Genomic DNA, 24,759 nt, shown 5'->3' on the forward strand with positions numbered 1-24,759 from the left:
GCTCTGGGGATATATTTCAGTGGTAGAGAACCTATTCAGAATACACAAAAGAAGCTGAGGTCAATTCCAAACACTGCAAAAAGGAGGTCAGAGTTCAATGTCAATGTAAAAGATCCAGAGGTCACAGAAGTACCCAGAGGTCAGGGATTTGTTGAGTGGGTGAGATGTGAGCTGTGAGAAGCTCCGAGGAGCAAAGACCAGGCAGACGCTCAGCCTCTTGAGCACATTGTGTTCTTATAGCCACTCTGGGAAGGTTTATTGACCACCTACTCGGAGATCGGCGTGGGTTTGCCCGGAGTGGCCCCAGCTCAGACTCCCACATTCAGGCAGATATGGGTATGTCAGGAGACCCCAGGGGCCAAGCACGGTCTGAGAGACCTGGGAAGGGAGAAATTGCTAGGGAGGAGCTGAGGGAGAGAAGAGAGCGAGGTTGGGGGAGGCAGGGGGTGAAGGAGACAGGGCCTGAGGGTCAGGGAGGGGAGGAAGGGTATGAAGGAAGAGAAGGGGTCAAGGAGAGGAGGGGGTCAGGGGTAATGAAGAGGTCACGGAGGTGAGGAGGGGCCAAGGAGATAAAGAAAGGTCAGAGGGGTGAGCGAGGTGAGGAGGGGTCAGGGGAAGGATCAGGGGGGAAGGGGAGGGGTCAGGGGTGAGCAGGGGTCAGGGGTGAACAGGGGTCAGAGGTAAGGATAAGGGTCAAGGGGTGAGGGGTGGGGTCAGGGGTGAGCAGGGGTCAGGGGATGAGGCAAGGGGTCATGGGGTGAGGAGGGTTAGGGAGGTAAGGGGGTTCAGGGATGACAGGGGTCAGGAGGTAAGGAGCAGTCAGGGGTGAGGAGGGGTCAGGAGGTAAGGGGAGGTCAGGGGTGAGGAGGGGTCAGCGGTAAGGGGAGGTCAGGGGTGAGCAGGGGTGAGCAGGGGTAAGGGGAGGTCAGGGGTGAGCAAGGGTCAAGGGTGAGCAGGGTTCAGACTATGGGTAAGCACGCACAGGGAGGGGCAGGAAGCAGCAGCATCACGGGAATGCTCAGCGGTGACAAGCACCAGGACTTCCAAAGGATCGTGACCGACTTGGAGAGCCCAGTCGGTGGTCACTCCCGGAGCTGCACAGACACGGAGGAGTCGGTCACCCTTGTCCTGCGAAGGCCGCCTGCCTCCATGCGGTTCTTGGCCTTGTGCTGGAAGTGGACATAGCGCACTCCGGGGCCGTACTGGCGGAAGACGTGGGACACCTGCGGCAGGCAGCCCAGGGTTAGGATGAAAGTCTCAGCGGGGTCCCACAGCCCCTGTCCCTCCTCCCTCTGCCCAAGGTCTTGGGAAAGAACACCTGCGTGGGCAGGACCTGGCAGGGCCTCTCACCTGAACCCAGCGGCCGGGGGGACCTCGCCCATTGGTCCGAGGGGCCACGTGATGCTGGGCAATGACCGTGCGGCGGTCAGCGGCCAGCAGCCAGACGTGCAGTTCATAAACACACTGGTCCAGGCGGCTGTCCTCGAACCTGGGGGAGGGTCAGGCGTTCACTGCAGCTATCACATCGTCCCAGCCCCAAGCCCTCCCTGGGCCCTGACACACAGCTCTCCAGATCCACCCCCATGCCTTGTCCTCTGAGGCCCACTGTCCAGTGGGGGAGTAGACATGTCACCAACAGTGACTGCTACATATGTAGATGGGGAGGAGCAGGCGGGAATCAAGGTGAGATGGGGTACAGGCAGAGGGGAAGAGCAGGATGAGTGTGCTGGTGGAGGTTGGGGTGGGATGGGGAAGGCAGGGCACTGGAGCAAAGGCATATGGGCCTCATATAACTGGGGTAGGCGTCCAGGGAGGGGCAGCTGTGTGAAGCCATCCCTTAACAAGGGGGAAATGCATGTGGGAATCACAGAGGGGCACAGGCTTCGGGAGATAAATGAACAGCTTGGGCCAGAGGGACCCCACCCAGTTGACACTGGAAGATACAAAGGTTGTATCAAAGGGCCAGAGGAGGCAGGACCGGGAGGGACCACACTGTCAAGGGATGTTGACGAGGGGTGCAGGCTCTGGGGAGCTTAGGACGGCCATGCTCAGGCAGACAGGCAGGGCGGGGCACACCAGTCCATGATGGTGATGTCAGGCTGTTCGTCATCTAGCAGCTCTTCCCAGAGCTTCTTGGCCAGCAGGTTCACACACTGCTCCTTCACCGTCCAGCTGCAGAGACAAGAGAGGACATGGCTCTGGCAGACCCACAATCCAGAGGTCTCCCGGGGAGCAGGAGACCCGCCCCCACCCCTAACCTCCACCCGAAGCATGAAGGCCTGATAGTCTCGGTTCCCAGGAGATCCTGGAGGACAATGTACTCAAGCCCTCTGTTCCAGATGAGAGCTGACCCTTAAGATGATCTGAGCCAGGCCTGGAATCTCAGGTCCTCTCGTGGCTGAGTTAGAGAACTGGAGGTTCAAGGCCCACCTGGGCAATTTAGTGAGATCCTATCTCAAAAAGTAAAAAGACGACCAGAGGTGTGGCTCAGCACTAGAGCCCCTGCCTAGAATCCCCCAGTGAGGGACTGGGGGTGTGGCTCAGTGGTAGAGCCCTGCCTAGAATCCCCCAGTGAGGGGCTGGGGTGTGGCTCAGTGGTAGAGCACCTGCCTAGAATCCCCCAGTGAGGGGCTGGGTTGTGGCTCAGTGGTAGAGCCCCTGCCTAGAATCTCCCAGTGAGGGACTGGGGGTGTGGCTCAGTGGTAGAGGCCCTGCCTAGAATCCCCCAGTGAGGGGCTGGGTTGTGGCTCAGTGATAGAGCACCTGCCTAGAATCCCCCAGTGAGGGTCTAGGGGTGTGGCTCAGTGGTGGAGCCCCTGCCTAGAATCCCCCAGTGAGGGGCTGGGGTGTGGCTCAGTGGTGGAGCCCTGCCTAGAACCCCCCAGTGAGGGGCTGGGGTTTAAATTCAGTCCTAGAGATTTGTCTAGTTTAAGCAAGACTTTAAGTTTAATCAGTAAAGCAAAAACATTTTTTTTAATGGGATTTAATTCTGAGCCCCTGAATTACACCCTCTCATCTACCATTCAGGACCTGGACTGGGGTTAATAGAGGACCCAGGTGACTCCCAGGGAAAGAGGATGAGAGTAATGTTTATCAAACACCTACTGTGTGCTGGCCAGACTTCTTGGGCGCCTATGTTGCACGTTTCATAGGCATTCTGTCATGACTAACCCTGTCACCGAGCAAGAAAGAGGGGTTCCTCTGCAGGAGCCACAGACAAGAAAGCTGGAAGAGGAACGGCGCAATTCCACCTCCACCCCCAGGCCTGTGGCAACTCACCTGAGGGGCCCCTGGAGGTTCTCGGTAGTAATATACCATCCGTGGAAATTACCTGGCCAGTGGGGAGGACGGAAGAGGTGTGAGACATCTTTCGTTGAGGGGCCCCATCCTCCCTGGCTTACCCATCTCCCCAGTGTGCTTACCCAGGTCCGTCAGGGGTTTCCGGGTGGGACCCGTAGGGGGCGCCGGCTGGTAGATATTAATGCCTGAGTCACAGAAGGGAATGGAGCCTCAGGCCAGTGCCCACCTCCTCCTGTCTTCCTACCCCTGGAGCTACACCAGAAGGGCAGGAACACAAGCCGGGCTAGAACTGCCTAACTGGGACTAAGGATGCCAGTGGGCGGTTACGGTGAGTCTTTGGAGCTCTGGAAGATATCTAGAGAAAGGGACCGAAACACAGACGAAGGAGAGAGAGAGAGAGAGAGACAGAGACACCGAGACACAGAAGTGCAGCGACAGACAGAAACAGGCAGGAACCGCCGAGGAAGATGAAGAGACCGACGGGCTGAGCCAGGTGTCCCCAGCTGCGTCCCCACCTTCGGGGTTGGGTGAGCTGAGCAGGTTGCGGTAGAGCGGCCGTTCCAGGAACAGCAGCTTCCAGCTGAGGCTGGGGGGCAGCTCCAGCTTCCCACTCAGGGGTCCCCATTCTTCCAGCAACAGCTGCCTGGCTTCCACCTCGGTCGGCGCGTTGGGCGGTGGGAGCTCGGGAGTCTCCGGGGATGAGGGAGACCGTGGGGACGGCGGCGGTGGCGGGGACTGTGGAGGCGGTGGCAGCTCCTCGGAGTTCTGGGACCCCTCAGCTTCCATCCTGCCGCTGAGCACGTCTCTCTCCGGCGTCTTCTCCATCCCCAAGGTTTGGGCGACTGGGTGGCGGTTCCCAGGATCCAGGTTAACTGGGGGTGGAGGGGCGGGACAAGTCATCAGGCATTTAAGAGAAGGGCGTGTTAGGGGAAGGATTTGAACCCCGGGGGCCCTCCTCCCTCACCTCATGAGCCCAGTTTGCAAGGTCCTTCTCCTCCTGACCTAGTTAGTGATCCAGGACCCCTGCCCCCCTCCCTCAGACCCAGGGGTCTAGATCCAGTCCTCCTCCCTCAGACCCAGGGGTCCAGGCTCCAGACCTCTTCCCTCAGAAGGGGTTCAGTCTCTGCCCCCACAGCTTCTCACCGCTCTGTCCCAGTTTCCCCAGGACCAGCTGAGGCCCTCCTCTGGCCCCTGGGGCTAAAGTCAGGTTCTCTAAGGATGTGTATCCTCCTAAAGGCTGATCTGGCAGGACTGAGGGCAGTTAAAGCCAACCCCCCATCTCCCCCCTCCTCATCCCATGTGGGCCTGGGAAAGGGCAGGGGTCTAGCCTCAGGCACGTCTTCACCTCTGCTGGGACACACCTTAGGTACTCAGACATCTTTTGTTCTGGAAAGCAAAATAGCTCAGAGTGAGGCAGGAAGCAGAGATAGGGTCATCAGAGGTGGGGGGCCCAGGGAGTCTGGAGGCAGTAGCCCCTGAGTGGGCTTCTCTGGGTGACTGTCCCCACGGCCTCCTCCCTCAGAGAGGACGGGCCACAGAAGAGGCAGGACTTTGGGACGTGAGGAACCTGTAGGTCCAGATACTCAAGGCCACTTCCTGTCTGTGGCCCATCCCCTCCCCGGTCTGGTTATCCCTGAGGACACCATCAGCAGCCAGGAACTTCGGTGCCAGAAGGGCTCCTTAAACCCAATTCACGAACAAAGAGGTGGAGTAATGAGATGATGGACAGACTGTAAGCAGATCTGGGGCCTGAAGTCCCCATCAGGAGCTCACCCACAGGAGCCCAGGGCAAGCCGGGCCCTGGTGGCGCAGGCCTTTAATCCCAGCACTCGGGAGGCAGAGGCAGGCGGATCTCTGTGAGTTCGAGGCCAGCCTGGTCTACAGAGTGAGTTCCAGGACAGGCTCCAAAGCTACACAGAGAAACCCTGTCTCGAGAAAAAAAAAAAAAAACAACCCAGGGCGAGTTACTACTGGCTTCTTGGTTTTTCTCTTGCTGTTTTTGGGGGCTTTTGTGTTTTGTTTTGTTTCCAGACAAAGTTTTATGTAGCCCAGGTTGGTTTTGAACTTACTGTGTAGCCCACACTGGCCTTGAACTACTGATCTTCCTGCTTCTACCTCTCAGATGACGGTACACAAGCTTGTGCTGCCATGCCATGCCTTGTGTGCTGCCGTGGCTACCCCCACACTCCCAGGCCAGACCTGCACACTTCCACACTCCTGTCCTTCAGACTCAGAAAACAAGGCAGCCTCAGACAGACACCTGGATGTGGCACTCAAGCCCAACAGCGCTCACGCCCCAGTTATAAGGCCTGCTTCCTCTCATTGTTTCTAGCCCGGAAATGGGGTAAGCCATCCCATCTCCTCATGTACCTTAGGAAGTCCACCCTGTTGTTACGCCCATTTTGCCAATGAAGACACAGAGAGGTCTAGTGACTCACTCGAGGTTGCACAGCAAGGATATGGCAAGTTGGACAGATGCAAGATGGACAGAAAGTCTCAGGTGAGGTAGGTTCAACAGTGATCAGATTTAAATGGAGAAACATGGCCACCGGCTTTATTGATCAACTTAGACCCATTCAACTTTATGAGCACCCTGAGCAGAAGTGAGAGCGCATGGTAAATCGTCTGCAAAGACAGCTCAAGGAACTGAGGCAGGAAACAGGCGGTGTTGAGCTGCGCACTGAAGGGCTGGCTGGGAAGTCACCAGGGCCACAGGAGCTGGAGTGACAAATGTCCCTTCCAGGTGTCACCCTGCCACACCCAGCAGGTTCTCAGAAAATACCCGCAGAGCCCATGGCACACCCAAGACTGCATACACTCCTGGGGACGTCTCAGTACACGCCCCTTGTCCCAGCTACACGCCCCCGGCCCCAGGCCTGTCATGGCAGGCAGGAGGAAAGCCTGGTGTGTGGGGCCAGAATCCAGGGCAGGGCGTGGTTGCAGTTTGCAGGGACCAGGAGGAAGAAGCCCCAAGACTATAGAGGCTTTCTCTTGGTTAACAAATGTATTTATTCTTCCCGATTCATATACACACAAACAGATATGATTATAAAATGTACTTTGATCATACTATCCCCCATTATCCCTACCCACCCCCTCCCTCTGGCCTAAACTAATATGCCCCTTCCTACTTTGATGTGTTTTATTTGTTTGTTTTGTTTGAGAATCTTATGTAGTTCAGGCTGTCCTCAAATTCCCAGCTAGAGTGCTGGGCTGTCAGATGACCTGTTGAGTGTGCTGAACTGTTCTTTTGTGTTGGTAAAGATGAAACCTAGGGTTTGGGGAATACTAACCAAGATTCTGTCCTGAGCCACACCCCAGCCCCTCACTAGGGGATTCTAGACAGGGGCTCTACCACTGAGCCATGTTCCAGCCCCTCACTGGGGGATTCTAGGCAGGGCTCTACCACTGAGCCACACCTCCAGCCCCTCACTGGGGGATTCTAGGCAGGGGCTCTACCACTGAGCCACACCTCCAGCCCCTCACTGGGGGATTCTAGGCAGGGGCTCTACCACTGAGCCACACCCCCAGCCCCTCACTGGGGGATTCTAGGCAGGGGCTCTACCACTGAGCCACACCCCCAGCCCCTCACTGGGGGATTCTAGGCAGGGGCTCTACCACTGAGCCACACCCCCAGCCCCTCACTGGGGGACTCTAGGCAGGGGCTCTACCGCTGCGTCACACCCCAGCCCCTCACTGGGGGATTCTATCTTTGAGCCATGCCCACAGCCCTATCTTAGGCTTTTTCTTTCCTTCTTGCCTGTACCTCCACACTCAGTGGTTCTCAAATCCTGGTGCATGTCTGATTCACAGAGGAGCTCCCTTGTTCCATCACAGAAGTCTGGGATGGGCCCCAGAACCTGAAAGAAGCACATTTGCCTGATTATGAGGAATCTGGGTGTGCAGCTTTTTTCCTAGCAGAGCAAGGGGATTCCCACGCTAACTCGGAAGCTTCTGCTCTTGCCACTGGAAGGTCAGGAACATCCCCAGTGTGGCATTCAGCCAAGAGCACTTAAAGCACATGTTGACACAGAGAGGATCACCATGCTGGTCACAGCAGCCCCACACTGGAACAGCTCGTGTGCACACATCTGGATTACCACCCGGGATGTTTTAAGGGCATGGTCTCCTACTTGGCACTGTTAGAGGGTGGGGACTAGTAGAGGTGGGGACCTTTAGGGGTGGGGACTAGTAGAGGTGGGGACCTTTAGAGGTGGGGACTAGTAGAACATCTTCTGGTCCCCAGAGTGCCCTTGCAGAGGACAAGGGACTCTGCCCTGCTCTGTTCTGCTTTTTTGCTTTCTGACCACACGGGTTAGTGGTTTGGCTCCACTGTTAAGTCCTCACAGTGACCAGAAGCAGCAAGGTCCAGGGGGAAGGGAGACCTCTGAAACTGTGAGCCAAATTAAACCTTTTCTCTTTAAAAACAGTATTTTAGCCAGGTGGAGATGGCGCATTCCTTTAAATCCCAGAACTCGAGAGGCAGAGGCAGGCAGATCTCTGTGAGTTCGAGGCCAGCCTGGTCTACAGAGTGAGATCCAGGACAGCCAGAGCTGTTATATAGAAAAACACTATCTCAAAAAACAAACAAAAAGCATTTTAGCCTGTGTCTTTACATGTAGCACTGGCTGGCCTAGGACACATTGTGTAGACCAGGCTGGCTTTGAACTCAGAGATCTGCCCATTATTTATTTGTTTATTTGTTTATTTGTTTATTTATTTATTTATTTATTTATTTATTTATTTTATGTGTGTATGTTTGCCTGTATGTATGTCTGTATACCACATGCATGCCTGGTGTCCTCAGGGACCAGAAAAGGACACCGGAAACCCTGGAAGTGGAGCTACAGATGATTATGAACCACCCTGTGTGTAGTTGGGTTTCTTCCTATTTGAGGGCCCCCCACCCAGCTCTCAAATAAATACACGGAGACTTATTCTTACTTATGAATGCCCAGCCTTAGCTTGGCTTGTTTCTAGCCAGCTTTCTAAAATTATCCTGTCTACCTTTTGCCTCTGGGCTTTTGCCTTTCTCTATTTCTGTATATCTTTTCTTCTTACTCCGTGTCTGGCTGTGTGGCTGGGTGGCTGGCCCCTGGGGTTCTTCTCCTCATCTCCTTTCTTGCTCCTCCATTTTCTCTGTTCTTTTATTTATTCTGTCTGTCTGCCAGCCCCACCTATCCTTTCTCCTGCCTACCTCTCAGCTGTTCAGTTCTTTATTAGACCAATCAGTGTTTTAGACAGGCGCAGTAACTCAGTTTCAGAGTTAAACAAATGCAACATAAAAGAATGCAACACATCTTTGCATCATTAAAACAAATGTTCCACAGCATAAATGAATGTAACACATCTTTAACTAATATTCCACAACACTGTGGGTTCTGGGAATCGAACCCCAGTCCTCTGGAAAAGCAACAACTGCTCTTAACTGCTGATATATCATTCAGCTCCATCTCCTTTTTTAAACATGAGGGTCTCAGGTATCTTGCTACAAAAGCAGGGAGTTAGTCAGCTTACTGTTATATCTATACACTGGGATTCTACGCACAAGTAAAAGGAATGAACTATCCAAACACATGACAATGTGGATGCGTCTAAAAATCTCTATGCAGAACAATAAAAGAAAGGCAAACCAAGAGTACCTCCAGTGTGATTTCATTTGTATAAAATCCTGGAAAAGGAAAGATTAACTAGTATCAAAGACATCATGTTGGTGGCCGTTAGAGGCTAAAGGAATTATAGCCAAGAGATGTGGGTGAAGTTTCATGGGCAGTGGGATACAGGTCTCACTGTGTAGCCCAGGCTGTTCTGGAACTAGATATGTAGATCAGGTTGGCCTGGAACTCACAGAGATCCACCTGCTCTGCCTCTTGAGTGCTGGGATTAAAGTCATCCACCACAACGCCTGGCCTGGAAAGTTCTGTCTTAACCATGGTCATCACATGGGCATGTGCAATCGTCAAAATACATCTAGATGTGTTTCTGTTTTGTTAGGGTTTTTTTGAGACAGGGTTTCTCTATGTAACAGTGCTGGCTGTTCTGAAACTCGCTCTGTAGCCCAGGCTGGGCTCAAACTCTCAGAGATCCGCCTGCCTCTGCCTCCCGAGTGCTGGGATTGAAGGTGTGCACTGCCACCGCCGCCCGGCCACATCTAGATGTATTTTAAATGAGGGTATTTATCATGTGTTAATTATATCTTGATAGGAAACAAAACAATTAAGAATCCAGTCATTTTCTCTACACTCTAATTAAGGGGGTTTCTGCAAAGCCAGGAAGTAAAAATTAAGTACAGCGGTGGTCTCGTGGGCCGCCGCTCACGTGACAAAAGTAAAGGAAGCGTTTGTCCAAGGAGGCTTACGCCAGCTTATAATTAACAGAACTGGACTGCGGTGTAGCTCGGTCTGTAGGGTGCTGACTTAGCACACACCTGAGACTGAGCCTCAGCACTGCAGACAGTGGCATGGGGAGAGTGGCGGCGGCGGGAGGGGGAGGGAGCAGGAGGTGGAGGTGGGAGTTCAAGGTAAGGAGTTCACAGACAGCATCGCATACATGAGGCCCCGAGGAAGAAAGAACACAGTCACCACAAGTACCCAGGCTCCAGTCAAGTCGATCACGAAAATGATCGCTTAGGCTCACAGCTTTGGAGGCGTCAGAGGCCTGAAGTCACACTATGTGGGGAACGTGTGGTGATGTGAGAGCTTCACCCCACAGCTGAGAAGTAAAAGAGGAATAAGATCAGGCCAGGGACCAGAAGACCTTCTGCTAGGCATGGCCTTGTAAGGGTTACACAGCCTCCCGGCATACCAGGGTCCCCAGCCCCTCACTGGGGGACTCTAGGCAGGGGCTCTACCACTGAGCCACACCCCCAGCCCCTCACTGGGGGACTCTAGGCAGGGGCTCTACCACTGAGCCACACCCCAGCCCCTCACTGGGGGATTCTAGGCAGGGGCTGTACCACTGAGCCACACCCCCAGCCCCTCACTGGGGGATTCTAGGCAGGGGCTCTACCACTGAGCCACACCCCAGCCCCTCACTGGGGAACTCTAGGCAGGGGCTCTACCACTGAGCCACACCCCCAGCTCCTCACTGGGGGATTCTAGGCAGGGGCTCTACCATTGAGCCACACCCCAGCCCCTCACTGGGGGATTCTAGGCAGGGGCACTACCACTGAGTCACAGAACCTCACTGGGAGATTCTAGGTGTGTGTTCTGATGCTATACTCCAACCTCTTTTTCATTTTGAGATAAGAATCTGACCCGGTAGCTCAGGCTGGAATCCTAGTTCACCAGCACATCAGGCTGAGCATCTGATTGCTGACAAGCCCCCGGGTAGCACTGCTGCTGTGGTCTTGGACTCCTCACATAGTGGACGGAAAGAATCTCACACTGCTCTCCAAAAGACTCGGAGTTCCATTCCCATCACCGCAAGAACAAATCCCAAGATCACTGTGCGGAAGCAGTCGGCTGCCTGGGCTCAGTGGTCCTTTATCCTGGTGGAGTCGGCTTAGCTTCACCCTAACTACTCCTTGGGACAGTCCACACTGTGCTCTCCTGCTTGGGCTAGCCAGCAGGCCGCCACCTTCCTCCCACCCCATGACCTTTGCACATGCTCCTCCTCCGGCCTACAAGGCTTTCTTGATACTTTGGTGGCTGTCTTCCGGTGGCCCTTCCGCAGTCTGAGGCACTCTTCTTAATCTCTCCCGCCAGCTTGGTGCCCTCGGAGCCCAGGCACAGCCGCCCACTGCTGTGCCCTCGGAGCGCAGGCACAGCCGCCCACTGCTGTGCCCTCGGTTGTACCCTCACTGCTCTTCTACCCCATGGCTCCGTGTCCTTGCTTCTAGCCCTCACTGTGATCTGTGACTATAAGGTCTGAGTGAGTAGCTCTCTGGGTCACCGTCTGGCTCACTCTGCTAGAATGTCGCCTTGCCAGGGCTGGGCCTCCACAAGTTCTGTTTACTGTTTGTCCCAACAATGGGCTGTGGCCATGCCTGCTGGGAAGGAAGGACACCGGGGCCAGACGCTGCCCTGGTGAGGAACCATGTCCAGACACCCTGAATCCAGATCTTCACTCTGCTGCAAAATCAGTGTATGTCCCATGAACCCAGGACTTGTGCCTGATGGAGGGCAGCAGGAAGGGGCATAGGTCAGAGGTGCAGGAATGGGCAGCAGCAGCCAGGCTGGTAGGAAAGAAAAGCAGATCCAGTTGAGTGTTGTTTAATGGGGTGGAGGGGTGTGATCCAGCTCTGCTCTGCAGGTGGTGGTATACGCATGCATCCCACCCCTCACTAATGGATCTAGGCAAGCGCTGTGCTGCTCAGCCGTACTCCAGCCCCTCACTGGGGGATTCTAGGCAGGGGCTCTACCACTAAGCCACACCCCCAGCCTTACGTGTGTGTGTGTGTGTGTGTGTGTGTGTGTGTGTGTGTGTGTGTGTGTGTGTGTGTGTGTGTGTGTGCTGGAGGTCATAGGAAAACCTCAAGTGCTAATCCTCACTTTCCACCTTGTTTGAGATGCTGCAGACCCCAGGCTAGCAGGTCCACGAGCTTTCAGGGATTCTCCTGTCTCCACGTCCCATCTTGCTCTAGGAACACTGAATTTACAGACATAAGCTATAACATTTTGGCCTTAGTTGGGTTCTGGGGATTTGAACTCAGATCTTTGTGTTTGCATGGAGAAGGCATTTACCACTGAGCCATGTACTGAGCTTTGGGCAATTTAAAAAAATTTTTTTTTTTTAAATTTTTCAAGACAGGGTTTCTCTGTGTAGCCCGGGCTATCCTGGAACTCACTCTGTAGCCCAGGCTGGCCTTGAACTCAGAGATCTGCCCCCTCTGCCTCCTGAGTGCTGAGATTAAAGATGTGCGCCACCACATCTGGCATTTTGTCTTTTAAAGGGGAGGATTTGGCTCCTGGTTTTAGAGCTTTCAGCCCACGGTCCCTACTGTCACTGATCCTGGGTCCATCATGAAGTAGCACACCAGGAAGCAGCCATTTTTTTCCCAGATGGGTAGTGTGCAGTGGCACCCGGTTTTGAAATCGCATTTCTTGAATAGTGAGTGAGTCAGAGCCTTGCTCTTGACCTCATGACCTTTGGGCTCTTCCTTCTCCAACCTGCCTGGTCAGAACCGCCGCTCATGCTCCCGCTACGGTTATCCTCTTATTCTTGCTAGGTTATCTGAACAGTGTGAGTGTTTGCAAATATTTTCCAAACCTGCCCATTTCATTCTGAAATCTGCCTATTACGTGTGAAGATTATTTAATGACTTCATTTAATTTGAGTTAGGGACTCACTATGCAGCCCAGGGTGACCCAGAACTCTCTCCTCCAGCTGCACCGCCATGTCCAGGAGAACTGAAGCATCTTGACTTTTAGAGTATCCGCTCCTTTCATCTGTTTTATTTTTCACTGATATTATTCATACGGCTTTATTTCAGATGTCCCTTTTGGCTCTGCACTCGTGGGCTACTTTCTTCTCTCTGCTCTTGGTCACAGTCTTTCATCGTTGTGACCAAACACCTGAGGGAAAAGACACTGTGGGGATGTAATGGTTAATATTGTCAACCTGACAGGGTCTGGAGTCACCAAGGAGACAGGCTTCTCTCCTCACAGACAGCTGTGAGGGACTTTCTGGCTTAAGGTGACTGAAGTGGGAAGATACTCCTTGAAGGTGCGTGAGTGGTGTCAGCCCATGGGTTAGGATCTCAGGTGGAATAAAAAGAGGAAAGCCGCTGGGGCTGGACGGGTGGTCCAGCACTTCAGAGCATTGGTGTGGCACACGCCAGTTTCCTGGCACACTCAAGGGGCCATGCGGGAGCTGCCATGTTGGTGCTGGAAGTCGAACCCAAGTCCTCTGCAAGTGCTCTTAACCACTGAGCCATCTCTCCAGCACCAGGCTGTTGAATTTCATTTTTGTGTTCACTTTGGTTTGGTTTTGCGGTGCTGAGAATTAAATCCAGGGTCTCATGAGTGGTAGGCAAACACTCCACTGAGTCATACATTAGCTGAAAATTAAATAGCCACCCACATTTGCCTGGGGGTCCTGTTTTGGACAGCACAAATGTAGGCTGCCTTTAAATCTATTTGTTTTTGTCTGTGTCAGGGGACAGTTTACAGAAATGGGTTCTCTCTTTCCACCCAGTGGGTCCTGGCGATAGAACTCAGGTCACTGGGCTTGGCAGCAGGCACCTTTACCAGAGGAGCCACCTTGCCGGGCTGTAGGCTGCCCTCTCCTGTGTGCAATCAGTAATGATATTTGTCTTCCTCGGGTGAAACGTACCAGCTTCCTGGGCACTGTGATTCTACAATCTCTTTCCCCCCGTTGATTTGTGGAGGTCACCATTTTTGTATGAGAACCTCCTGCACACATCGGATCTACTTCTGAACTCTCAGATGCTACAGTTCTGAGGGTCAAACCCAGCAAATCCAATGAGCCACTGGGGTTGGGCTCCTCAAGTCCTGGATAGCAAGGACTACATTTCCCAGCCTGCCTTGCCCCTGGGCATGCCCAAACACCTGGGGTCAATTCCTTAAAGTGCCCACCCTTCATCCAGGAGGTTACAGTCCCAGGATGGAGGGCTGAGGGAGACTGGGGTCCCTGTGACTTGAACGACCAAATTCCAGTTTCCTGTTTAGCACAGAAAGGTGACCTTGTTTCTGGGGTTTCCATAATGGAGCGGACATCAGAGTACTTGTTGACATATGGATTGATGGGCCCACCCAGGTTCTGATTCAGCCTGGGTGGAACCCAGGAAATCAAATTTGCAAGTTCTCAGGGTGGACCAAGGATGCATACTTTAGAGACCTGCTGGTCTGACCTGTTTCCACCATTTGTTTGGGTTCCCCGCTCACACCCCTCCGGCTTGAAGAATAAATTCTGGAACCTCCCCGCCTGCTCTTGGGCCCCACTTGTCACCCACCTTCCCACCCAGCTGAGTTGATCCACAGCTTGTAGAGTGCGGGGTTTGGCCAGTTGCATTCGGACAAAGCAAGTTCATAATCTCATCCTTTCGTCTCTGCTGCCCTTGCAGGCGGCACACCTGGCCCTCCCGCGTACTAGCCCGGGGTCCTGCTTCTGCAGTCTAGAGGTCCCCAGAAATCGCATTATAGAAACACCCTTGCCAACACACCTAGAAGGCTCTACTCAGGAAGATACTCTCCAAGTTTAGGGTGGGCAGCTGGGAGGAGCCATTCTGCTCGAGCCACAGCAGAGGTGAGGGACCTTCTTTCCAGGGTTGGGGTAACACCACTCACCCCTTTATTCCCCCAGCCACTCTTGTGACAGCGGCCCCATGGGTCTTTGGGTAATTGGTCTTTTGGCTTCTCCAGTCTTCCTGACACTGTGTGACCGGCACCCTGCACTAATCCCGATTGGGACAGTCAGGGGGTTAGGTGTTCCTGACAGCAAGTGGCTGACCCTTTGGGACATTCCTGCAGTTGCCTGGGGCAGGAGGCAGAGCTGAGAGAGGGGTCGAAGGCAGGGCAGCTGACTTCCTGTATCGGGCCATTTCTTCACCTGCACCGCGTGGTACCTCCCAGAAGCGTTCAGCTGCCAATGGGATCGCATTCAGGCACTCAGCCTCAGGGCTCTGGAAGGCTCGTCCTTCCCTGGTCACTAGCCCCCTAAGTGAGCTATTCCTTTGGCCTTGTTCTATGGAACAGCCTAGGTTCCGTGACTGTCTGCTACATCATTTGCTTTATTTCTGAGACAAAGTCTCATTAAGTAGCTCTGACTGTAGCTCACATCGGCCTCGAACTCACATAGAATCACCTGCTTCTGCCTCCCAAGTGCTGGGATTAAAGGCGTGCGCCACCACACCCAGCTTATTTTTGTTTCATGGTCTCACGCAGCCCTGGCGGCCTCCAACTCTTCAACATCTGATCCCCCTGCCTCACACTGAGTTCTCGATAACAACAGGCACGCAGCACCAGGTCTGGTTTTGCACAGTGCTGGGAAATGGACCCAGGGCAAATACTCCACCAACTGAGCGACATCCTCAGCACGAGGCCTGAGGCTCGTCTTTGGGCATATGTCATTTTAGTGTTTTTCCTGCCAACGTGGGCCTGTTTCTTTACAGGAAGGAAGCCACTCCACTCAGGCCATGCATTCCTAACAGTAGTTGCTTCCCACACTGCCTTGTCTGCATCTGTAAGGCACTGGCATGGCCCCACCACATACAGGTCCCGACCCCGAGGCCAGAGCTGTGTGGCAGTAGATATGGGGTGAACCGGACAGCCCTGAGGGAATCTGAGGCTGTGGTGGGTGTGCTCAGAGGGCAGAGGCAGGGTGCTGGCTGCTACAGAGTCCTTCTCCCCCATCGCTGGGCTTGGAGGATTCTCCTTGGACAAGTGTCCCAGGCTGCTAGCTCCAGGTTACTCAGCCTGAGTCAAGCCCAAACTCTGCTAGTTCCTACACTAAACAGGATCAACACCTAACACGAGGCCCTGTGTGGTGACCGTGGCGATGTTCACACGCTGTAATCACAGCAGCAATCAGGAGACAGAGGCAGGGGAGTGCTACAGGTCTGAAGCTAACCCAGGCTATACAGCAAGTTTGGGCCAGCCTAAGCTATGTAGTGAGACCCTGTCTCAAAACAAGTAAATACTTTTTTTTTGAAAGGAGAAAGCACTAATTTCAGGCTGCCAGGATGTGGGGAGGCAGCACCTGTACTCTGGCCAATAGGCTGCTTCCAGAGTTGGGGCCCACTTGTCCCACACAGGCAGTAGGGTGGAATGTCTCTCCAGTGAAGTCTGGGTTCGCAGGCCAGTCCCCAAACTTCCCTCACCACAGAGTGGGGCAACAACCTTCATACACCACATACCACAAAACAAGAAAATGTTTTAATTGTAAAACTAACTGGAGGGAGGGGCGGCGGGATGGGGGACAGGAGCCTGATTCTTCAAAAGTGGCTCTGTCTCCGGGCCACCCCACAGGTCAGGGATCATCTGTGCCCAGGTTAAGACACAGCTAGTGTTATAAAATGACAATATAAATAGACTTCTAGAAAATGGAGGCTGTCCAGGTGCAGTAGTCATTAGCTGCAGAGGTTGGGGGAGGCGAGGCCCCAACCTGACTCTCCTGTGGAAAGAGGGTGTGGGGCTCTGGGAAAAGGCCACTCTTCAAACATTCATGATTGACCCTTCAATGGCTCAGGGTCAGGGGCTGGGCACCAGGCAAGGCCTGAGATCCCCCTTGCAGACTGAGGACAGAGGAGCTGGACTTTCTGGGCACACACACACACACACACACACACACACACACACACACACACACACTCTTTACACACGCACCTTTCTCACAGCATCATCTCTGTCCCCAGTGACCCCTGATGCAGATTTCCAGTGATGGGGCTGCCGCCTGCTCTCCTGTGGACTGAGCACAGGGGAGGGGCCTGTCCTGGAGGGTGAGGGACCAGGGAGCCTCACTTGCTCCCACATGTCCTGGTGCTGCTTTAACAGTCATGGAACCCAAACCGGACTTCAGCAGTTGGGTCCCACGAAACCCCCAGCACAGTGATGGTGGCTGCCCACGGTGTCTCATGGGCTGGCTGCAGGAGCGCATCGGCCCCCTACTGGCCTCTGCTGGGCAGGGTGGCCCAGGGCTCTTTGGTTGGGGACCAGGCTCCGGCTCATCTGGTTCGGTGCTGGCGCATGAGGGGTACAATGCTGGCCGGTGGCCCCGCCTTGGTGAGGAAAGGGTGCTTCAGCAGCTCAGCAGCAGTGGCCCGCTGGGCTGGGTCACGCACCAGCAGGCGGTCCAGGAAGCCTTTCAGAGATGGCGATGCCTGCGGAGGAGCAGAGGTCAGGGACAGGGTTACTTGCTACAGGGCCACTTTCCTTTAATGTCCTGTGGGCTGACGACATCTCAGGGTGGGCTGAAGAAGCCTCAGGAGTTACCACAGGACCACAAGGGGCATGACACCCAAAGGCCTTAGGGCTCATCTCCTCCCCACTTCCGTGGTCTGGCCAAGCAGGCAGCAGCCCCTTCCCACATGCAAATCCCCAACAGGATGGCCCTACAGTCAGGCAACCTGGGCCTGAGCTCTGTGGTAGCCTAGGGCTCAGGGGACCCTGTGGCTGTCTCTGGGGTTGGGGGAGGCACCAGGCGTCACCTACGGCACAGCCTAGTTCTGTTCACCTTGTGCAGGTTCTTCAGTCGGGGTGGCAGGTTGTCCCGGATCATCTTCATGGCTTTGAGGGGTGGCTCATTGAAGTAGGGGGGCTCCCCATCCACCATCTCGATCACCATCACCCCCAGTGACCAGATGTCTACCTAGAGTGGGAGGGGCCCACAGAGCTGGCAGCCAATCCTCTGCAAGCCCCAGGAAGCGTGGCCCCAGTTGGCCCCACCTCTTTGTCCTAGTCCCGGGCCCATCAGCCACCATCAGCCACGGACAGTGGAGCCTGCCTACCCTGATCCTCAGGTCTAGGGAACAAGAGCTGCCATGGGTTGCTGGTGTGTTCAAGCTCCAAATCTGTCACTTACAAGCCACCCTGACTGAGACAGTCCCAAGGATTCTCATGCTGGTCTGGCTTCCTGTGGGGCCTTGTTCCAGCCTGCCCACCCCCATGTCTAGTGGGGATCAAGTTTGCTGGCTGAGGGAGAAAAGCTCAGTGCCGGGCAGGCCACAGCATCAGGTGGCGGGCTCAGGTGGTACCATGGCCAGGATGAAGGTGGCACCTCTTCCCTAGCAACAGGGGCTCCCTCGTCATCAGCCCGGCCTTCCCAACAATAAAGGAAGCAGGCCACCTTCACACAGGATGCTCAAGCCTGGGTTGGGGGCCAGCACTGGGCTTACCTCTGGCCCGTAGGGAAGGCGGGAGATCAGCTCTGGGGCCATCCAGTAGGGTGTGCCTACCAGTGACTTCCTCCTCGGCACCTCCTTGCTCACCTGGGCGCAGAACCCGAAGTCGGACAGCTTCACCTGGGGCAGACAGGCTGCAGGTCAGAGGGGCCCGTCCACCCGACCCTTCAGACACCCGACCGCCTTCAGACACCCACACGGGCTCCACTGAGCAGCGGGGGAGGAGATGCGCTCCAGGGCTGCAGGCAGGCTGCAGGCAGGCTGCTGGTAGTGCGGGCTCAGCAGGGCCCAAGACGGGCTCGGCTCTGAAAGCTCAGCGCTCTTGCCCCTTGGACCTAGTGGGAGAAAGTGCTAGTCACTGGTTCACAAGGAACACAGCCCAGCCTGGGTCTGTGTGTGAGAGAGCAAAAGAGTGTGAGTCTGTGTGTGTGTGCGGGGGGGACACGTCTCTGCCAAAATGAGTCCCTGGGCCTCTCACCCTGAGCTGCAGGCTCTTTCCGACTCCTGACGGTGTGGACGGCTCTTCTGGCCCCCAGAACTCATGTCCCCTTGGGCTATGGCACTGCCTGACTCCACCATGGCCCCAGACTCAGAGTCAGACCTCGGTCTAAAGGGGGATCCGGCAAAGCCAGCTGCACAGCAGGGCTCCGGACTGTTTCTTGGTTACCCTGTGCTCAAACCCGGCTTGCTGAAGTGAGGGCGGCACTCAGGAGGCCACACTCGGGATCTCAGCACACCGGGCACACATGTGGGCAAGGCTGGAGTGCCAGGGCAACAAGGCCCTTGAGGGTCCTGCCTGGGCGCCAGAGATGGTGGAGCACGCCCGTAATCTCAGCTCTCAGAAGTCTAAACCAGGAGTCAGAAGCCAGCCCAGGGCAGTGTAGCAAGTATCAGGCCAGCAGGGACCCTCAGAAGCCAGTCTCAAAAAACAAAGCAAAGCCAGGTGTGGGAGCAAGTGGATCTCTGTGAGTTCAAGGCCAGCCTGGTTGACACAGCAAGTTCCAGGCCAGCCAGGGCTACACAGTGAGACCCTGTGTCAAAACAAAACCAAAACCAAAACCAACAGGGGAGACAGGCCAGCTGCTTGGCTGGGAGGCATGCAGCCTACAGCTATGACTGTGGGCATAAGTCCTTCCTTGCTGGGCCCTGGGAGGGTCTCTAGCTTCAGTTCTGTGACGACAGTTCATTCCCCCATCTGGACCCCTGCTCTGGGCTGCTCCTCGAGGAGCACAGCAGTCAGCTGCTCTTCTAGTCACCCAACAGGCTCAACTGGCATCCTGGCAGCAGCGGGAGGAGGGGGGCAAGGCAGGGCCCAGCGCGGTGTGCTGCTGACCATCAGCTTGGGAAGGCTGTGAGGAGCCTAGCTTCGGGGTGTCTGAGGACACTTCCAGAGAGGATTAACCGGGGACAAGAGCTGCCCTGAATGTGGGTGGCACTACTCTACAGGCTGGAACGAAGGGAAGGAGACCCTCAGCACAAGCTTTCTCCTGCTTCCTGGCTGCCAAGAAGGGAGCTACTTGGCTCCATGATGGACGGAAACCTCTGAAATGCTAAGAAACAAAACACAAAACCTTCCTCCTTCAAGCTGTTCTGTCAGAAAGATGAAAAGCTGCTGGGCGGTGGTGGTGCAGCCTTTAATCCCAGCACTCGGGAGGCAGAGGCAGGCGGATCTCTGTGAGTTCGAGGCCAGCCTGGTCTACAGAGTGAGTTCCAGGACAGCCAGGGCTACACAGAGGAATTCTGTCTTGAACAACAAAAACAAACAAAAAAGCTGCCTCACACATCCAGCCTCTTTCCCACTTACCCGGCCATCGTGGGTCAGCAAGATGGAGTCACTCTTGATGTCTCGGTGGATGACGCCCTGGGCGTGGAGCACAGACAGCGCCTGCAGCACAGCCAGGCACACAGCGGCAATCTGTTCCTCGTTCATCCTGCACGGGCAGAAGGAACAACTGGGCAGACAGGGCCCTGCTGGAATGTCCGGCCCTGGGGTGAGGGTGGGGAGCTAAGAGACCCTCACTCTGCTTCAGGACATCAGGAGGTCACAAAGACCTGCCGCAATAGGGGCTGGGGGAGCTAAGATGCTATGACCCCATCCTGTGTGCTGGCTTCACGGCCCCACTCACACTCCGGAGGGACTTGTCTATCACCAGAGGCTGAAGGGTCCCAGCCCCACCCCTGGGAGCACACTGAGCCAGCAGGTCACCCAGCAGTACCTGGTGTGGGTGACGATATCCGTGAGAGCGCCTCCCTCCAAGAATTCCATGACCACCCAGAGCTCGTCACCCACCAGGTAGCTGTTGTACATCTCCACCACGTTCTCATGCCGGTAGTCCCTCATGATCACCACCTGGGCGGGGCAGAGTCAGCACTGGGACCAGAGGTATTGCCCTTAGAGCTGGCGCCAGCCAGCCTCTCACCAACCTTCTAGCAGGCTGCACTGGAGCAAACTGGCCTGCTCACTCCAGCTGTCCCTTGTCCAAAGCCAAGAATACCTCGAAGATAGCCTGAGGCAGACCCCTCCATTCTAGGGGTGCCCCCTGAACCCCTACCCCACCATGCAGGTTCTCTGATCCTGACGGGTCCTGGCTGGTCTCTGAGTGCTCTGACCATCAGGGGCATCAAGAGGAACAGGGAACAAGAGGACAAGCAGGTATGAAGAAAAGCTCAAATAAAAGGGTGTGAGTGCAGGGGCAGTTAACAGAACTCCAGACGAAGGGCCGACTGGAGAGGGAAAGGGCTGAGAGCTAAGGGTGGTGGGCAACACTACGTTTACAGGGACCAGGGGAGCAAGCTCCGCTAAGGAGGGATCCCTGGTGTGGATGGAGTACTGAGGTGGGGTGTGAGCAACAGGCGAAGGTCGGGGAGGAAGTGCCAGGAGACAGGCAAGCAGAGCTGGACAGCCTCCAAGCTGGACCTCTGGGGACTCCTCCAGCAGAGGCAGGAGGGACTTGTCACACCCACACACACTTCTCTCCGCCTTTGTGATGGATGCCAAGGCTGCCAACACCCAGAGCCAGAAGCTGGGTTGAACCAAGTGCCTAGTTATGGCTAGATGGAAACAGGACCTGACGGGGCAAGGGGCTGGAGCCTGCCTTAAGGATATGGGAGACAGACACTAAGAGGGTCTGTAAAGGCTTTGATGTCAACGCCCCCTCCCTCGGATGTTATATAGAGTGGCCAGGGGAGACCTGAGAGAAGCTAGAGCAGGAGCCCAAGGGCGAGAGAGGCCACACAGAAGCGGGACTGGAGGACGTGGATGCTGGGCTGTGGTCCAGAGTGAGGTATGACAGAGTTTCCCAGAGACAGGGACCCCGAGACAAGAAGAGGTCTGGAGGGGAGAACACAGGCCCAGGACTAGCTGGAACAAGTCAGCCTGGGTCATGGGTACTGGGTAGGACAGAGGCACAGGCAGGAGCCTTCGGCTGGGGACAGCTGTGAGAGACAGTGTTGGGCTTCCTGCCTGTGCCTACCTCATTAAAGAGCAGCTCACGTCTTTGCTGCTTGCGCAGGTCCATCTTCTTGACGGCCACCAGTTTGCCTGAGCTGCGCACGGTGGCTATGCACACGATACCTGTAGAGCCCTCGCCGATCTTGATGAAGTTATCTAGATAGGAACGTGGGTCCCCCGGGTCCACTACCAGCTGCAGAGCAGCCCGGAACTGCTCATGGGACACTCGTTGGGGCTCCCGCTGTGGTGAGCGAGGCCCAGGGGGCCCAGGGGCAGGGGGTGCAGCAGGGGCAGCAGGGGCACGTGCTGGGGGGGCCAGTTGGGGCTCAGAGGCATGGGGGCCCAGCACTCCTGGGCTGGGAGCACCACGGGTTCGGGTGGGAGGCCGGGAGGAGGATGAAGACTGAGGGGCAGCCATGCCTGTGGCTGACGGCCCATTAGGGGCCGCACTGTGTGGCTCCCCCTGCAACAGAAGAAAGAAGTGCCCTGAGTGGAGGCTGCATTAGCTCTCCCCAGCCGGATCTCACACACACACACACACACACACACACACACACACACACACACACACACACACACACACACACACGGGAGGTCAGGATGAGAAACGCACAGGGAGCTGGGATGTGGTTGGGCTAAGGGAAGCAATGGGAAGACACTGAGGTGCTGAAGTGGGGGATGGGTTACCTGGGCACCCCGGGGTGGGTGGTCCGTGTCAGCCCGCGGGTATGTGTTAAAGGGCCTGCCAGCTGCTAGTTTCGCCCCGCTGGCCAGACTGGCAGGCTGGGGGGTACTAACATCAGGCCCAGAGAGGGGGCGCTTATCTCGGGAGGCCTCCTGGGGCCCTCCTGGGCCCTCCCTCGAGGACTTGGGCCTCTTCTCTGGCCCCACCCGCCGTCTGTCAGCACTGCCTGCCTCGCTGTGGCCTGCGGCCCGGCCTCTGCCTCCAGCCTTGTCAGGGGCCATTCTGGCCGGGGCTGCCCGCTCCTCCAGCATTCCATTCTCCTGGTGGGCACGGGCAGGTGGTGGAGGCGGGCTGTCTCTGCGCAGGGAGTTGGAGCGCGTCACCGACATGTTCTCAAACTCGTCGAGCAGCAGTGTGAGGGCCCCATCCTTGGCACCTTTGCTGCCCCGCACGATAGTCTGGGGTAAGGCCGGGACGGAGGGGCACGGGTGGTGCGTCCGACACAGAAACAAGACAACACGAAGACAAGACAGAGACAGGTGAAGGGATGGTGTGGTGGTGATGAGTGGGGTGAGGGGGCCCTGCAGCGCCCCAAGGACTGCTCTCACGCCCACCGCCCACTCTGGGGGCTCCCCCAAGTGCCCCGTGACTTTCCTTGGCTCCCAGCCCGCAGCCAGTTCTGCCCTGTGGACTGGGGCGAGGGAGGTAAACACAGCCTGTAATCAACCCCAGAGCTGCAAATTACAGGCCACTGGCTCAGCACTTCCTCCCCTGCGGCTGCCAGCGTCATTAGCCCAAACCAGGCACTCCGACCCCCTGGGCTAGAGGCTGGGTGTAGAACAGAAAGCCCACAGCCTAGAGTCAAGGCCTAGGAGGCCTGGGAGCTGTGTGGCAAACTCAACTGGAATACACCCTGACCCACCAGCCGGCACGCCTCCCTGCCCCCACCGAGCCCGGCACACAGGCTTCTCCGCTGTTTCTCCAGCACACCGGACACGTGCCCATGAGCTCTCTGTCTTGCCCACAACCTACATCTTCCAAACGTCTCCGTGGCTGCCCTGCTCCCCTCCTCGAGGTCTTTAATCAAACACATCTCTGATGCCTCGCTCACTCCCAGTTTAAATGCCAGCCCACAGGCCTCTGGCTCTTGGTGCCAGCTGACACGGCTGTGCACCCACCAGGCCGCTCTACCTGCGAGCTGCCCAAGGACGGGGCGCTCTTTTCTCCACTTACAGCCCCGCCTATGTCCTGGCTCCCAGATTAGCGTCCACACTATGGGAAGGAAGGGAGGAGGGAAGAGGGGGAGACGAGGAGGGATGGGGAGCTGCCCCACCACTGCCCCCAGGTGGCACGCAGAGACGGACCTGGATGGCCCTGGATGGCCTCCGACAGGCTCAGGGTAAGCCGAGCTAGCTCACAAGAAGCACCTGTGGTCCCAGCCTGTCTGGGCCCTGGCTGCCTGCCTGGAAACCTGCCTTGCCCAGGGAGCCAAGAAAGCAAGGTGGATGTTAGGTGTCAAACCCCAGACAAATGGCTGGCCTGGCCGCCAGGTTCTCCCGGCCTCCCTCAGTGCCCCAGGGTTCCAGGGTTCTTCCGGCTGGTTTACCCTTCCCCCAGCTGCCCTTTCCTACATAATCCAGCCATTTTGGCTAAGCTGGTCCCTTTGCCTTTTGTAACCTTCTACTCTCCTGGCTCTCCCCTCCTCACTCCTCACACGGCCCAGTCATGTCCACACTGGACTCTTCCAGATCTGCCTCTGGCTGTGCTTTCCCTTTTATCCACACTAAACCTTCTCCTCCACCACACCTAGGGGCAGTCACGTCCTCCTCTTCTATCTCTTTCTTTCATTCAGCGGATACCTGAATGAAAAAGGCTTTGGTCTGAGAACTTGGGGTCAATGATCACGAACCTTGGCGTGTAGGCAGTACCAGTTAAGGTGCCCACATGTGAACTAGGACAAGTGTCATCCCCCTTGCAGGCTGGGGGGCGGGAGCAGAGAGAGGCAGAGGGTGCAAGGAGCAGGGGTGAACATCTAGGGACATCTAACACCGACATGACCTGTGAGAAATGGCCACAGAGCTCAGTGGATCATGGGAGGGCCTAGGGTGGGCTGTCTGGAGACTAGGACCTGAAAAGCAGGGCCTACTTCAGGGCCAGTTTCTGTTGGCTTCCAGCTGGCCTGGATCACAAGAAGCCTACACAGAGTCAGATGACAGGAGGGGCTTCCTAAGCAATGGAGAGAAGACAAGGTCCTCACATGACCCTGAGGCCCACGGAGACAACAAGCCGGACGGACCCCAGCCCGGGCCCAAGCACCGAGGCTGTGGACACCCTGCTGGGTTTGCCTCCTTCCTGCCAGGCCCGGGCTGGTGGCAGGGAAGAATGAATCAGCTGCAGTACCAGGCACCCAGCCTGCTGACCACAGGCACACCCAACTCCACCCACTGCGGACAAGCTTGGCTGTGCTGCCCTGGGTCCCGCCACCTGTGGAACGAACCCAACTCCAAAGTCGGCTTCAGTAGG

At 56.1% G+C, this 24,759-nt stretch overlaps 2 protein-coding genes across 9 annotated transcripts in view; both read right to left on the reverse strand.

The window, feature by feature from the left end:
* Positions 1–237: 237 nt before the first annotated feature.
* Nccrp1 (NCCRP1, F-box associated domain containing) lies at positions 238–4,217 on the reverse strand. Its single transcript, XM_052763010.1, has 6 exons — positions 3,816–4,217; positions 3,423–3,485; positions 3,280–3,331; positions 2,077–2,172; positions 1,351–1,489; positions 238–1,223 (listed from the first exon to the last, which is right to left on the reverse strand). The coding sequence occupies exons 1-6, from the start codon at positions 4,198–4,200 to the stop codon at positions 1,083–1,085; spliced, it is 876 nt and encodes a 291-aa protein (XP_052618970.1). The 5' UTR covers positions 4,201–4,217; the 3' UTR covers positions 238–1,082.
* Positions 4,218–16,114: 11,897 nt separating this feature from the next.
* Positions 16,115–24,759, reverse strand: part of Pak4 (p21 (RAC1) activated kinase 4) — a 40,889-nt gene continuing 32,244 nt past the window's right edge. For 7 of the 8 annotated variants that reach the window (XM_052763245.1, XM_052763239.1, XM_052763242.1 and 4 more), the window contains 7 exons: positions 22,239–22,694; positions 21,574–22,014; positions 20,317–20,450; positions 19,905–20,031; positions 18,095–18,220; positions 17,434–17,568; positions 16,115–17,080 (listed from right to left, as the gene is read on the reverse strand). In XM_052763245.1, the coding sequence (XP_052619205.1) occupies positions 16,925–17,080; positions 17,434–17,568; positions 18,095–18,220; positions 19,905–20,031; positions 20,317–20,450; positions 21,574–22,014; positions 22,239–22,694 (1,575 nt within the window). In that variant the 3' untranslated portion in view covers positions 16,115–16,924. The remainder of the gene's footprint in view (positions 17,081–17,433; positions 17,569–18,094; positions 18,221–19,904; positions 20,032–20,316; positions 20,451–21,573; positions 22,015–22,238; positions 22,695–24,759) is intronic. The other variant, XM_052763246.1, reaches the window with a different exon arrangement.

Source organism: Peromyscus californicus, unplaced genomic scaffold, assembly GCF_007827085.1.
Source record: "Peromyscus californicus insignis strain IS unplaced genomic scaffold, ASM782708v3 Scaffold_4__1_contigs__length_199733344, whole genome shotgun sequence".
Taxonomy (NCBI): domain Eukaryota; kingdom Metazoa; phylum Chordata; class Mammalia; order Rodentia; family Cricetidae; genus Peromyscus; species Peromyscus californicus.